A 14,713-nucleotide genomic window follows, 5' to 3' on the forward strand; every position below is an offset into this window, starting at 1 on the left:
GAGGTTTTCATGTGTAAAATCTTTATTATGTGCACAGAACTGTTTGTCAGGGGTTCAGTGAAACACAAGCTGGGGGAGTGGTCCCTTCCCAACACTAATATGCACTGGAGAGGGCAATTTGACCCTTAACAGTGACGAGAGGCACCACTACATTTGCACAACATTTACACCAGAGAGATGCAACCCCCTCCCTCCCTCCCTCCCTCCCTCCCCTCCCCCTTTTAAAACCCAATGTTAAATTTGAAGCCTAGAAGAACAGGAACAAAATGTTTTAGAAGGAATTCTTCCACATTCAGAAATCCGATGGATATCAATGAGCAAACTGGTCAGAGGGGAAAAAACTTCAACAGCTATCGCTTAAAAAAAATCCAGCTTGACTATATTGTTCTACCAGGTTGTGACTGGAATGTACAACAGGACAAAAAAAAATGTAAAAGCAGTGCATGAAACCGCACACAATGCATATTTGGCAACACAAAAAAAAAAGAAACAATGGAAATACTGATGCTACATACAGTTTTTGAGTAGTAAGTACAAACTTCACATAAGAATGTTTTTACCACGATTTGAAAACAATTTAAAAGTTAAGACTTTTCCTTCAACAAAAATGTCTTTTCTTCAATTGTGTACACGAGCTGCAAGAGTTTTTCCTTTTTCTCACTCTCTCTGTGTGTGTGTGTGTGTGTGTGTGTGTGTGTGTGTGTGTGTGTGTGTGTGTGTGTGTGTGTGTGTGTGTGTGTGTGTGTGTGTCAGGGCGAAGTGTGAAACAGGAGGCCTGATGAGGAAAAATAAAGTACATCTTGGAATGTAGGCTTGGACTCGTCACGGAGACGACGCCGAGCTTAGTGAAGCCGAATCTTGAGAATTTGGCCGTGGCTGAACCCCGTCCAGTCGATTCTCTCCTAAACAACGGATGGTCCTGGGAAGGGGGGACCGTGTCTTACATGGCAACCTTGGCGACCTGCTCTTCCAGTCTGGCGATTCGACGGTCTTGAAGGATGACACGGTCCCTGAGTGACTTGAACTCTCGGAGTACCTCTTCCAGTTTGTCTTCGATTTTCTGGTCAAAAACAGAGAGAAAGTTATCCTCGAAAAAGTTCTTTCTGTCTGTCATGTGGCTGCTAAAGATCGGCAGAGTTGTATCAAAAAGATGTACTGAGAGTAACTATTTATTTTGTTGTTAATCATAGCAAAGTGAGCAGGGATTTGAAAGGCAATAAGGCCCAGAAGCAGCTAACATTTTCCCTTGCTGTTCCACTTGGTGACCCAAATACCAAAGCATGTGCTGATCCATAACTCTGGTGAATTGTTCCAACCATAATAATTACTGTGAATCAGAGTCCACAAGTCAGCAAAAAGCAGTGAGCAAGTCTGAAAAGTGAACTCTGAAGACCAAGTAACAGGTTTTTGAGTCATTTCAAATGGGTTTTGTCCAATTCTGGCCAATTACAAAGCATTTCGCGCAGCTTTTGGGTCATTTTGGACAATTTTTAATGGATTTTTAACAATTTCATTGTCATTCACAACATATTTTTGTCATTTTGGTAAGTTTTTGAGCTATTGTAGACAATTACAATCTTATTTTTGACATTTGTCATTTGGAACCATTTTTTGTTATTTGGGCAATTTTTACCTCAATATGCACACTTTTTGGGATAGTGCTAACAGTTATAAAGTCATTTTAGACCATTTTTGGGTTATTTTGGACAAGCCATGTAGCTGAAATCTCATAAAGCTCCATAAATTAATGCTGTTTTATTGGCCTGAACCTCTACAGCAGAGGTGCAGAATACAAAGTTAGCATAAAAGCACAACAGACTAAAATAAAACAGAGCTATCCTTTAAATTCTGGTGCTTTACTTGCATTTTGGCAGCTTTTGATAAATTCCTATGTTTTGTGTAGAAACAAGCGTCACAGAGAAGCCCGTTTAAAAATCACTTCAGAAATCTGTTAAAAATTCTCCAAATACATTGAAAATTGCCCACGACCCAAAACTTGTTCAAACTGACTCAAATTGTCCAAAATGTTTTTAAAAAATTGTCCACCATGACAAAAAAAATGGTCCAAAATGGCTTTAAACCTGAGTCAACAGCTCCAGGTGGGTAACTTGTTTCCTTTTACTCATGAGTTTTTGGAAAGGTCTTTGCCACTGGGTACAAGTTTTGAGTAAATTTGGACATGTGTCAAGTCATTTTTGGACATCTTTTGAGGCATTTCAGATACATTTTATATAACTGTGTAGAATTACAAGGCATTTTGTGCACATATTGGTCTGCTTTTAACTGCATTTGGACAATTTATAACATATTTTCAGCTATTTCTTTGTCATTTACAACATATTTTGGATAATTCTGTTCAATTTGTTGAGTCATTGTGGACAATGTTCATCTAATTTTTAAAAATTTCATTGTCACGTGGAAGAAATTTTTGTCATTTTGGGCAATTTTTACCTCAATAAGCACAATTTTTGGGTCAGTGCCGAGAGTAACTTATTATGTATGGAAGTTATTTGAGGAAATGTGTGGTGTTATGTCTGTCCTGTAATTTCCTGCAAAGGATTATGAAAGGATGATTAAAGGATCTATCTATCTATCTATCTATAATAGTAATAACATGTTTAAATAAGTAAAAAAAAAAATTTCCATGAACATTGATTCCAACACTCACTACTGATGGCTGTGGAGAAGCGTGCTTCTGGACAACCGAGATGTTTTCTGCTTTTGTGGCCGGCTTGCTCTCCAGGACATTCGTCTTGACCACCTTCAGGTCCCGGTTCTTCGTGGAGACGTAGCCGTCTTTGAGCGAGATCAGGATGGGGCCTCCGTTCTTGCCGGCGAACCACTCCTCTGCCTCCAGGGCGGGATCGGGGCCGGCTGTGTCGGGGTAGAGGTCGTCCTGGAACAGATCCGACTGGGCAGGTGCAGAGGACACGCAGGAAATGTCAAGAGGAAAAGAAGACGGTGCAAAAAAAACGCTGAGGCACAGATGCAGAGAAAAGACACAGCAGTGACAGAACAGCATGTCGATCACTTCCATAAACAGACTTACCTTACGTGGGACTGTCATGATGATTGGTTCACATTTTCTCTCATGTAATTTGTAAAACCTACAGAGATGATTAAATAATATGATTATTATCAGAGATGGCTGTATGACTAGTTTTACTAAATGACATTTAGTATTTTTTAATGACTTAGACCAGAATAGAAATACTTTGAAATAAATTCTGTTGTTACAGCAGCAAGCAGAAACAGTAAAGTGACTACCCCAATACAAATACAGAAACAGATATAACCAGCAAAGTAAGGTAAAAAAAAAAAGAAAATATTCTAAATCACAAAATGCACAATGAGATAATATAAAATATAATGTAAAATATATTATGAGTAAATAAAGCACTAAAGTAAAAAAATGTACCACTAAGTGTGAAATGCACAAATATACAAAAGTAAAAGAATACAGAGAAATGAGGAAATTAAATGAAAATGTACTAAAACAAACAGCGGTGCAACACGTGCAAGTAATGCAATGAGTGCAGAAAAAACAGGTCATTACAAAAACAACACAGATTACTTACAAGCAAGGCAGAATTTGTTAAATCTGATTTGATTAAAAATCCCTAAAATTCTGAATTTAAACACTGTAGTTTAAACATTAATTGTTCAGCTCAGCTCCACTTTGTGTTCTGAACATAGTAAGTCATGACATGAAACATTTTCTGGGTCAATATATAATTGCGGGACTTTTTGTAACATAGTTGACAGGTATCATAGTTGACATTTTTGCTGTTTTCAGGCCGAAAATCAACACTATAATCAAACAACACATGGCATTTTTACACAAAGATTCTTCTAAATATTATATATACAACTGAGTAAAATTGAAATTGAAAGTTATTTATAAAGATATTGTAGTAAACCTGTTGACATGCCATAAATCCACACTTCAGTCACACACTACTTTATATTAAATAACTCAGAAAGCCTTGGAGTCTGGCCAGTCTTTTCTTCAGGAGGAAATGACATCATGTGGAGCAGGTCATGTGATCTGGAATTAACACACTTCCTTGAGAGGTGTTTTTGTAATGGGGAACTTAGTGGAAAGTGATTTCTGGGACACAGATACAATTAGTTATTTTCCATATAAAATTTGATATATTGCCAAAACAGAAATATCTGTCATGATTATCTCAACTTAATAAAAAGAACACAATCAAAGCAATTTTTGAATGAGCTCATTTTATTACTGTTTAGGTAACTATAAGGTGGTTGTTATTAAATTCGGACGGTTATTTAGTTGACATTTTAGTGATATATAGTCTTTTTTTTTTTTTTTTTTTAAAAATAAGTGATTGTTTCCATAATAAATAATTATGGAATTTGTATAGACATGATCATAATTAACATAAAAAGCATTAGTTTTTTTTTTTTTTTAACTTTTAATAAAAATGTATGCAGGATATATCCCATGGACTTCAAAAGTCCCTCAATTATATATTGACTCTTCTGTTGATCAAAACACTGTTGAACGTTATGGAGAATATTAAGTGTAGTGGAGAGTATTCATAGTGATACTGTCCCCAGTTAAATGCGGTTTTAATATGGCTCATTTCCCCATCGTTGACGTCGTTGTCATGGCGACAGTAACTGCTGAGGAGAAGTGTTGTGTGTTGTTGCTGCTGACTTCACGCATTAACATTTCACCACAGACTTTGCCATCAGAAAATGAATGAACAGACACAGAACGTTTCCTGATTTCTCCGGTACATGATTTCTACAATTACTGAAAATGTAAGAATATGTCAGAATCAGGACTAAATATGGACTAACTGTCCGAGTCGTGTCAGCCTCAGCTTCGTGTTGGTTCAATCGCAGGAGATGTGATGTTTATGGTGTGATCACACTTCAGAGGGGTCGCACTGATGCAACTGACTGTAGCGTCACTTCTCCCACCAGCCTCCAGTGGATTTTCACAATCTTGACTCTCTTCATATTGAATGCATTTTGCTTTGAAGTCATAAATGAGTTAAATAATTGTTAATTTTGCCATCACCACTTGTTCTGAACCTCTGAAAAATCAGATGTAGATCTATGAGGAATAAGTTTTACAACCCTTGCTGTTGAAGGTTCAGGGTTTGGGTTTTTTAAAGAAAAAAAAATTATAAAATTACCGAAGTGAAATGTGGCATAATCAGTATTTTTTCCATTCACTGTTTTCAGTTTAAATTACTATTAAAATAACCTGTTTACTAGTAAACTAATATGACGTGTAGAGCTGAACCAATCCACTGATGAGACGACCAACAAGTTAATCACTTTAATCAAGTTTTCAGGTTCTAGCTTCTAAAATGCAAATGTTTTGTTGTCGTATTTGTTTCCTATGGAGCTAAACTGAACATCTGGGGGTTTTGAGCAGCTGGTCTGATAAAACAACAGAAATCTTGCTTTGAGAATTTGGTATATTTTGATTTTTTTTTTTTTGCATTGTCTAGACAACTTATGAGTAGATTAACTTACAAAAATAATAATTTTGAGTTTCAGGTGCAATTACACTATTTTGCAGCAACTTTTGAGTATATGGAGACATGAAATCTATAAATTTAGCTACAGAATAGAAAGGAGAACCTACGAACTGAACAAAATATTAAAAAATGCGTAACTGCTACAATACCTTGCGATTTCACATTTGTTGACATCCAGACCTCTTTTGGGCATGTATCCCATTCCCCTCTGGGGCTCCTTGGTGGAAAAGGTGTTGAGGTAGTGAACGAAAGGTGCCTCATCAGTGATCTCAAAGTACCGAATGCTGCTGTCACCCTGAGGACACAGTCACAGATAAATGTGAGTTTCTGAATCTAATATTTTAAAGAAATTAAAAAGATAAAAATAAATCCATCCATCCATTATCTATGCACTGCTTAATCCTCATTAGAGTCACGGGAGGCTGGAGTCTATCCCAGCTGACTCAGGGTGAAGGCAGGGAACACCCTGGACAAGTTGCCCATCTGTCACAGGGCTACACATAGAGACAATCACACTCACATTCACAGCTACAGACAATTTCGAATCATCAATTAACCTCAGCATGTTTTGGGACTGTGGGAGGAAGCTGGAGAACCTGGAGAAAACCCACAATGCACAGGAAGAACATGCAAACTCCACACAGAAAGATCCCATTAAGGCCGGGACACAAACCAGGGATCTTCTAGCTGCAAGGCGACAGTGCTAACCACCACGCCCCTGTGTGACCCATTAAAATATATATACAGTCATGGAAACAATGATTACACCACCCTTGTTTTCTTCAGTTTTTTGGTAATGCCTGGTTCAACTAAAGGTACATTTGTTTGGACAAATATAATGATAACAACAAAAATAGCTCGTAAGAGTTTAATTTAAGAGCAGAAATCTAGACATTTTCCACCTCACTCTTGCCAATTTCCAGCACTGTCAAGATGTCTGCCTTTGTGGCTTCACATAATTCTTTAGTTTTAGGCATTATGTGAGAGCTGACTACTTGTGAATTGTGCTACAGCTTGAACGTCAGCAGGAAACCTCTTGGCCTTTACATGTGCAGTGCTGCTTATGACATTAAATGTCCTCTTATATACCCTGGGAATACAATGAAGCTGAAGCATGTCAAAAAGGACATAAAGTATTATGGAATCAGCTGCATTTTTTGTTGTGTTCATTGTATTCTTCAGGTAATATACCTTTAGTGGTAGCAGGCATTAAAATGAACAAGAAATTGAAGAAAACAAGAGTGCTCTCACAATTTTTTTTCCATGACTGTATATTTTTAAATATAAAGCGGCTTACCTTCCCACACAGGTAGACTATATTGGTGTCGGGGTCGTAGAAGGGCAGCAGAACTCCATTACTGGTGTCCATCTCTTGAACACAAATTGGCTCATCCATGTTATCCTGGAACATAAAAGATTCCTCATTCAAAATGCTTTCACACACTAGAGGAATATTACACTGTATAATTTCAAGAGCAAAATGAAGAACAAATTATACTCTTCCATTACATGAATAATGACTCTCGTTAATTAGATTCGGACCAGTGAAGGCAAAGCGTGTGAAAGCAACACTGTGAATTTAACGCCCCCAACTGGAGCTGAGGTGTTATAGTCCTGTTGCACAGAAGGAAAAGGAAAATTTGTCCTTGTGGGGAAAAAACAGGCATAAAACCTTAAAGCTACATTCAGACAGCACACTAGAAACTGATATTTTGACTATAACCACGACAGAATGTACATGGCAACATTCTCCAGACTACCAAGTGTTCTACAGATAACAGTTTCTACGTGTATCACTGTGTTAAGGATTAAATGAGACTGACTTACAGCTTTCCATAGTCCTAGCTGACGCTCACTCATGCGGCTGAATCCGGTGGTGAAAATGTTTCCATCTGCTAAAAAGATCGCTCTCATTGGTCGAGCTCCCTCGTGAGCTTTGTCCTTCTCCTAAAAACAGAAACGCACTTGTGAGATCGATCAGTCATGACTGTATGCTTTTTTTGCATCTTGCTTTGTGCCACCCGTGAAGCGCCTCGGCTCCAAACACCTTCCACTTACCGTCACAATCTTTTTTTTACGGGGGTCGATGACACGGACCTTCTTATCCTTGCAGGCTGTGCAGAGCAGGCTGCCATTGCGACTCCAGCTGACACTAAAGATAACATCAGGGTGCATGTCCTCCAGATTGATCATGGCCTCTCCCGTGCCCACATTCCAGATGACGATCTGGTTGTCGCACCCTAAAATGGACACACACATTCTGAATGCACACACCTGTCTGTCCCGGTTTATTTCCAGCACTTTACAACATACAAAGCAATGCAGCAGACGGCGTTGAGATAATCGGTCAGATCTGGAGTTCAGCTGTGGACAAACAGCAGATCAGTTGCCACAGCGTTATTTCAGTTCGAGGGACTGGGGTGTATCCGAGGCTTCAATAAAAGGTCACCTGCACTGAGGAGAACATTGCGAGCAGTGGGATGCCAAGACACAATGCCGACCCTTTTAGAGTGGCCCTCTAACACAACCACAGGCTCTGAAAGGGGAGTTTCCAGTCCATTCTCAGGTATCTGCCACACCTACGTCAGAAAAAGAAAGAGAAGTCGTCAATGAAAAACATTTTTTACATTACTACTATTAACACAGAATTCAGAAATACGGTTGATTAATCTTATGTGTTAATGCCAATGACCTCCATGTTTAAGAAAACAAAACACACACAATATTACTTTGTCTGCATCAAGTCAAGCCTCACTGAAAGCTATGTTTCCACTTAAACGCCAAGCGAATTTGAAGTGAACTCTTAAAATGTCACAAAAAAATGTGTTTATATCTATCGCAGGGGTATGTTCCAGACACCCCCCTGCAATAGACAGTGTATATAATGTTCTCTGCGTTTTTGCACTGTGTTTCTATTTATTCTGTACTGCCTTTATACTATTTTTTTTCTCCTTGGAGCTGCTGTAACGGTGAACTTTCCCCACTGTGGTATAAATAAAGTTTATCTTATCTTATCATTTCAATTATATATCCTTTTTTTAATTGTTCTCAATTTTTAGGCTAGAAAAAGCTAATTTTACCGCAAAAATAATTAAAACAATGTAGCAATTGTAGAGCTGGTTGCTATGACTGAACTGTTGTGCTGCAATGCACCATGGGAGTTTGTAGTGTTGGGGGTTTAAATGTCATTATTGTGGTTTATATTAGTGTTACAGTGTTATTAGTGTTTGTGTTTTATTGTGTTTTTGTGGTTTAGTCAGCCTAGTTAGTTTGTTTAAGTGTTGTGTTGTCAGGACCGTGAACGTAAAGTACAGTGTGTTTGATGACTTCCTGCCACATTTTCTATAGTGCTGCTATATTCTGTGTGTGCCAAAATAAAAGCATCTGTCAATTGCAGAGTGCGTATAAGGCAGATATCCCTTCTCTACCGTTGTTCTTAAACGCGGCTTGAAACAATAATAAATATATTGAAATATATATATCTTGCTAAATCATGCAATAAAGTGCAAAAATCTGTGATACCAAAAGCAAGTTAAAAATTTGCACTGCAGTGAGACCGCGAAAAGTGAACTGTGATATGGCGAGGGACCACAGTATTAAAAAACATGAACTACACTTATTTACATTAACTGTTTTATAGTGAATAAACCAGTCTGCATCAGAAGTTGGCAGCATAGGCTACATTACACATGGCTATAATCTACAGACTAGAAGAAGACAGAAACTTATTGCCAAAAATCTTTGAAAGAGAAGAAAAAACAAACAAAACCATTTGTATCGGTCATCTTTGACAGAAAAACGGAGAGAGTTCTTCAGGGATTTTGTTCAATCAGGAAAGTTTCTATTAAGTTTTCATGTCATCAAGTATTTGCCATGCTTTGTGCTGTCCAGCGTCTCTAGATTTAGAAACTGCTGGTCAGTTTTGTGAGTTCTATGTTCACTACATCAGAAGTGATTCAGCAGAGGTGTTCCCATCTCCCATAAAGTGCAGTGATCTTTTCTTGAAAAAGTCAAAAGCCACTTCAACCATGAGTTAAAAAAAAAAAAAATTAAAAATTCAGTTAGTTGTAGTGTGAAATGTAAATGTGTCTCTAAGTACTGACAGTGCTACTCTGTAAATAAACCGGGAAAAACCCAACACTCATGTGATCCTTCAGAGATTATCCGAGTCCTTACCATGACCGTACAGTCCTCCGAGCCGCTAGCAATGACGTGGTCATTATGAGGACACCAGTCGATGTCCAACACCGGGCCCGTGTGACCACATACTGTCGGGTAGACCTTGTCTATACGGCCAGTCTGCAACACAGAAAGAGGGGAGAGAGTGTGAGCTGAAGCAGAGCAATAAAGTCCAGCAGGCTGATATGAAAATGACAGACAAACAGGGTTCATTTGACTATCTTACATGCTGTAGAAGTTATTCAGTCCTTTGCATGACTACAAGACAGTTTTTCACTCTTCTGTGATCATCATGTTGCAAATGTATCATCACCAAAGTGACAATGAAGCCCAAAACAGGATTGCATACGCTTTAAAACATTCAGACACTAACTTGAGACATTTCGCCCTGTAAAACCAGCATAAAGAGAACCTAACATGTTGTGTGATACTTTCCAAAGACTGAATTAGTACAGAGAAGAAGAGTAAGTGATCAATATCAAACTGCACCGAGATCAAAGCTGTTGTTACCTTACATCATTTTATAAGAACCATTTTTATGTGCAGTCACAGTAAAAAACACTTTCACTGCAGTGACCTTATCCATTATGGATGTACATCTGTGATTTCCACCGAACTATCCCAAAGTTAAAGCAGCTTCTCCAGAGGCAGGACATTATACAGTGAATATAAACTAATTAACTCAGTGACCTCAAATAATGTCAGAGCACCCATCCCCTCTGTGAGTATCATGTGTGCAATGAAGCAGCTGGAACATGATACACACTGGATGGCTTGACAATCGGGCAGATTTAAACATTGATTAGCTATGGTTTTTACTACAGATATAAGCCTTGGGGAACAACAGGAGAGGGTCACAACACTGAAGAATGGACCTACAGAATTGACTAACCGCATGTTCTGAATGCTATAACATGACACAGCGTACTGTTATAACCAATGTGCTTCTGTATCCAACTTTGATCCTCAGAAGCCAGTGTTACACATTTCATAAATTCTACGTCCACAATTTTTGACAATGATGTCAGGATCAAAAATGTATGAAAGAAGAACAGTGTTTTTTTGACAGTAAATACTGCAGCTCTTTAAGACTAAATTTCCAGCTAAATGCTAACATGCTGATACCTTTAAGGTATAATATTAAGCATAATCATCATCACCTTAGTTTAGCATGTAAACAAGTTTATGTTTTGCCAAACAGCCCTAAAAACAAAGTACTACTAAAGCTGATAATAATGGTATTTGTTGGATAAGAAAGGTACTGTATAAACTTTAACCTGATGATGATGCTAGATGAAAAGTCTTGGAATTACATTAAATAAACAGTCATTAGAACATACAGATAAGTGCTTAATTAAAGAACAAAAAGCGAAGGCCTTGGATCCGACAGTGAGCGGATCTAGTGCCTCTGTTATGATGTTGGGAGCTTTTCCCAGCATGGTTTGAGTCCATTTGTCCCCTTAGAGGGAAAAGTCACTGTAAATCAATACAAAGCAGCTCGGAGTGATAACTTTATCCTTCAATAAAATATCTCCATCCTGATGGGAATATTCTCTTCTAGGATGACAATGCTCCCATACGTCATGAGGTCAACAGGGATCACAAAATACTTTGATCAGTGTGACATAAATGGGTCAATATATAATTGAGGGACTTTTGAAGTCCATGGGATATATCTTGCATACATTTTTATTAAAAGTAAAAAAACTAATCTTTTTATGTTCACTATGATCATGTCTTTACAAATTCCATAATTATTTATTATGGAAACAATCACTTATTAATAAAAAATGACTGAATATCACTAAAATGTCAACTAAATAATCAACCCAATTTAAGAACGACCACCTTGTAATTAGCTAAACAATAATAATATGAGCTTATTCTTTTCATTAACTTGAGATAATCATGACACATATTTCTTTTTTGGAAATATATCAAATTTTATATGGAAGATAACTAATTGTATCTGTGTCTGAGAAACCACTTTCAACTAAGTTACCATTACAAAAACACCTCTCAAGGAAGTGTGTTAATTCCAGATCACATGACCTGCTCCACATGATGTCATTTCCTCCTGAAGAAAAGACTGGCCAGACTCCAAGGCTTTCTGACTTATTTAATATAAAGTAGTGTGTGAGTCAAGTGTGGATTTATTTCATGTCAACAGGTTTACTACAATATATTTATAAATAACTTTCAATTTTAATTTTACTCAATTGTATATATAATATTTAGAAGAATCTTTCTGTAAAAATGCCATGTGGTGTTTGGTTATAGGCAGCCATGTTGATTTTAGACCTGAAAACAGCAAAAATGTCAACTATGATACCTGTCAACTACATTACAAAAAGTCCCGCAATTATATATTGACCTAAATCATTTGCTATGGTCTTCAGAGTCACCAGATCTCAATCCAACCGAACGTCTTTGTGAGATTTTGGACTGACACGTTAGACAAAACTCTCCACCACCGTCGTCACAACGTGCTCCACAGATTTGGAGAATCAGTGTCAAACTGTATAGAAGCTGTTCTGGCTGCAGTCGCCCAACACAAAGATAGTTTATGCTGTTTTTTCTTTAATCTGACACCTGTCTGTTTCCTCTGAGGGCGATGAAAATGTGTTAAAGATTTGAAGGCAATTCATCTAATATTTGTTGAGATATTTCAACCTGGATCAAAGCAGAGAACTATGTCTGCACCACTACTAAAAATTATATACAAATAGCTTTATCGACAATGAGTTCAGGATAAATTAAAAGAAAAATTGCAATGGGAAAGATTCCTGTGGGATTACAATATTAGCATCAGATTATCCAGTGGAGGGTGATGGATAAACAAATTCATGTAAAAACGTATTACTTTGGCTCTGATACAGTCGCCTCTATCTGTAGACGCCAATCAGCAGAATTGTCAGTGCTAAAATGTTACTTTTATAAAAGCATATGTAAAACATAAATAAGCAAAGGCATTTCAAAGAAAGTTCGCATTGTTATTCAAAATTTTACACCAAAACCTTTTATTTTTATGTGCAAATATATAGTACTTCTCAATATTGGTTACTGTTCTGCTTGATTATTAATCACCTGTATTTGTATTAACCCTGAAAAACAATCAGCTCGACCTCGATTACTGAAGATGGCAACTGTGTGTTATATTAATAACAGCAATATGTACAGCAAAGCAACACTTCTCTGGCATTGTGTTGGTTGTATGCAAACATTCAGTGCATAGACCAGCCAATTCCTGGGCACCAAGTAGAGCAACGTTTCATCTTGTTACACTTGCAGCTCCTGTGAGTAGTAAACTATGAAATATAACAATGGCATGATTGTGTAATAATGCAGTTAATGCTATAGCTTTTCTCATGTTTCCATGTTCCCATCTGCTCAGGGTTGCAGAGGTGTTTGCAATGTGTATTCAACTTCTCAGGATTATGTAGTACTTGGATACTGATGTGAGCTGTATTGAAAGCTGAAAAATGACTTGAACGCTGCCTAAGCAACACCTGGTATCACAAGCATACTGAGCAGAATGGAAAAAACAAAGAGCATGGGGACAGAGAATTGAAGAACGCTGCTCTAAATCATACTACTGGGACTTGGCAACTAAACTGAGTGTGACATAACATCACAGGTCAAAGAGGGACAAGTTATTTGGAGGTTCAGCATCTCTTAGCATTTAAATGACATCCTCTGGATACATTTGAACCCTAACATGGACCTCAGCTCTTCTTGATGCAAAAACAAAGCAGAACACCTGAATCTCTCACCTTTGTTAGAGGAAGGACGAGAAAGGCTCCTCCCCCGCTGGCATCTATGATGATGGCAACAAACTTGGGGTTGACGGCACAGAAGGAGCTGTCCCATGTGACCCTGGACACACGGATGTCATCGTAGCACTGGTCGTTCCTCACGGCTTGACCGAACACATGACGGAACTTGCTCTGTCGCACAACTCGCCGCAACATATCTGCAGAGGGGAACACGGGCAAAGTCAGTCAGAGTTGTTGTGTGTTTTGTTGACAGCTGTCCCAATTAAAGACAAAGTGGCATCTTAGTCTAGAGAAATCTGAAAATGAGCATCCCTCTGAGGCACGCTGAGAAAACCTTGAGGTAAGTTTGGGTAGCTGCCAACACAGTTTGTCTCATCTGAGATTATGTTTATGAACTGCGACTGAGTTTCTGAGCTTCCTGTGCATGCAGAGGAAACACATCAGCTCTACGTATGGGCACGTTTGAGGGAAACTGTACATGAGACACATTTCTTCGCCATCTGTGTTTGTCACCAATGTAATTTTTCCACTCCTGTTAGAGAGAAAATGCATAATTTCTGTTAAGGTTCTCAACGATTAACCATCCTAAGGTAGATTTTAGTGAATTTTGACCTCAATTAATGCACAAAAATCAGAGAAATTAAACTTTCAGTGGTTTGCCAAAGTATGTTGGTAAAGAAATATATTTGAACAATACAGTTTGGCATTTTTTGCACATTTTTAATGCACTTCAAGACCTAAACATAGACGGCACACTTTATTTTAGTGTCTATTGATTGTGACGCAGGAACAAAAGTTCAGAACTGCGACCAGTGATGTTATATTTTTAAACTGCTGCATCAGTTCCTGTGAACACACCACAGATGGCCTGTTGTTGCTTCAAGATTCTGGAAATGATCTCAATTGTTGATTCACTTCACATGATCATGTCGCAGCTCAACGTATCGTTAATCAGGCTTTTCCCGTTTCTTCTTCAACACTCATTTCTGCTCTGGGCATCAAGAGAAGTCATTCACTGAGTGGAGACAATAGTTCTCACAGCAGATTCCACTTCTGGCATCTTCAAATGGTGAGATTTGTAGCCAAAATGTGATAAATCGCATTTGCCTTGGCTTGGAATTATCTATTATAATCCCTGAAAACCTTGCCTTCAATATATTTTTACCATTTTAGTGACTTGCATTGCTGTGTAATTATCTGGAAAATATGGTGACTCAAGGCCATAATTAAGCTGCC

At 38.0% G+C, this 14,713-nt stretch overlaps 1 protein-coding gene across 4 annotated transcripts in view; it reads right to left on the reverse strand.

Moving 5' to 3' along the window:
* The window catches only part of coro1cb (coronin, actin binding protein, 1Cb), a 23,111-nt gene continuing 8,398 nt past the window's right edge, over window positions 1-14,713 (reverse strand). For all 4 annotated transcript variants that reach the window (XM_023270025.3, XM_023270028.3, XM_023270029.3 and 1 more), the window contains exons 2-11: window positions 13,475-13,674; window positions 9,699-9,821; window positions 7,972-8,101; window positions 7,581-7,762; window positions 7,350-7,469; window positions 6,820-6,924; window positions 5,672-5,817; window positions 3,050-3,107; window positions 2,669-2,911; window positions 1-1,060 (exon numbers count right to left, since the gene is read on the reverse strand). In XM_023270025.3, the coding sequence (XP_023125793.3) occupies window positions 941-1,060; window positions 2,669-2,911; window positions 3,050-3,107; window positions 5,672-5,817; window positions 6,820-6,924; window positions 7,350-7,469; window positions 7,581-7,762; window positions 7,972-8,101; window positions 9,699-9,821; window positions 13,475-13,674 (1,427 nt within the window). In that variant the 3' untranslated portion in view covers window positions 1-940. The remainder of the gene's footprint in view (window positions 1,061-2,668; window positions 2,912-3,049; window positions 3,108-5,671; window positions 5,818-6,819; window positions 6,925-7,349; window positions 7,470-7,580; window positions 7,763-7,971; window positions 8,102-9,698; window positions 9,822-13,474; window positions 13,675-14,713) is intronic.

Source organism: Amphiprion ocellaris, chromosome 17, assembly GCF_022539595.1.
Source record: "Amphiprion ocellaris isolate individual 3 ecotype Okinawa chromosome 17, ASM2253959v1, whole genome shotgun sequence".
NCBI classification, from domain to species: Eukaryota; Metazoa; Chordata; class Actinopteri; family Pomacentridae; genus Amphiprion; species Amphiprion ocellaris.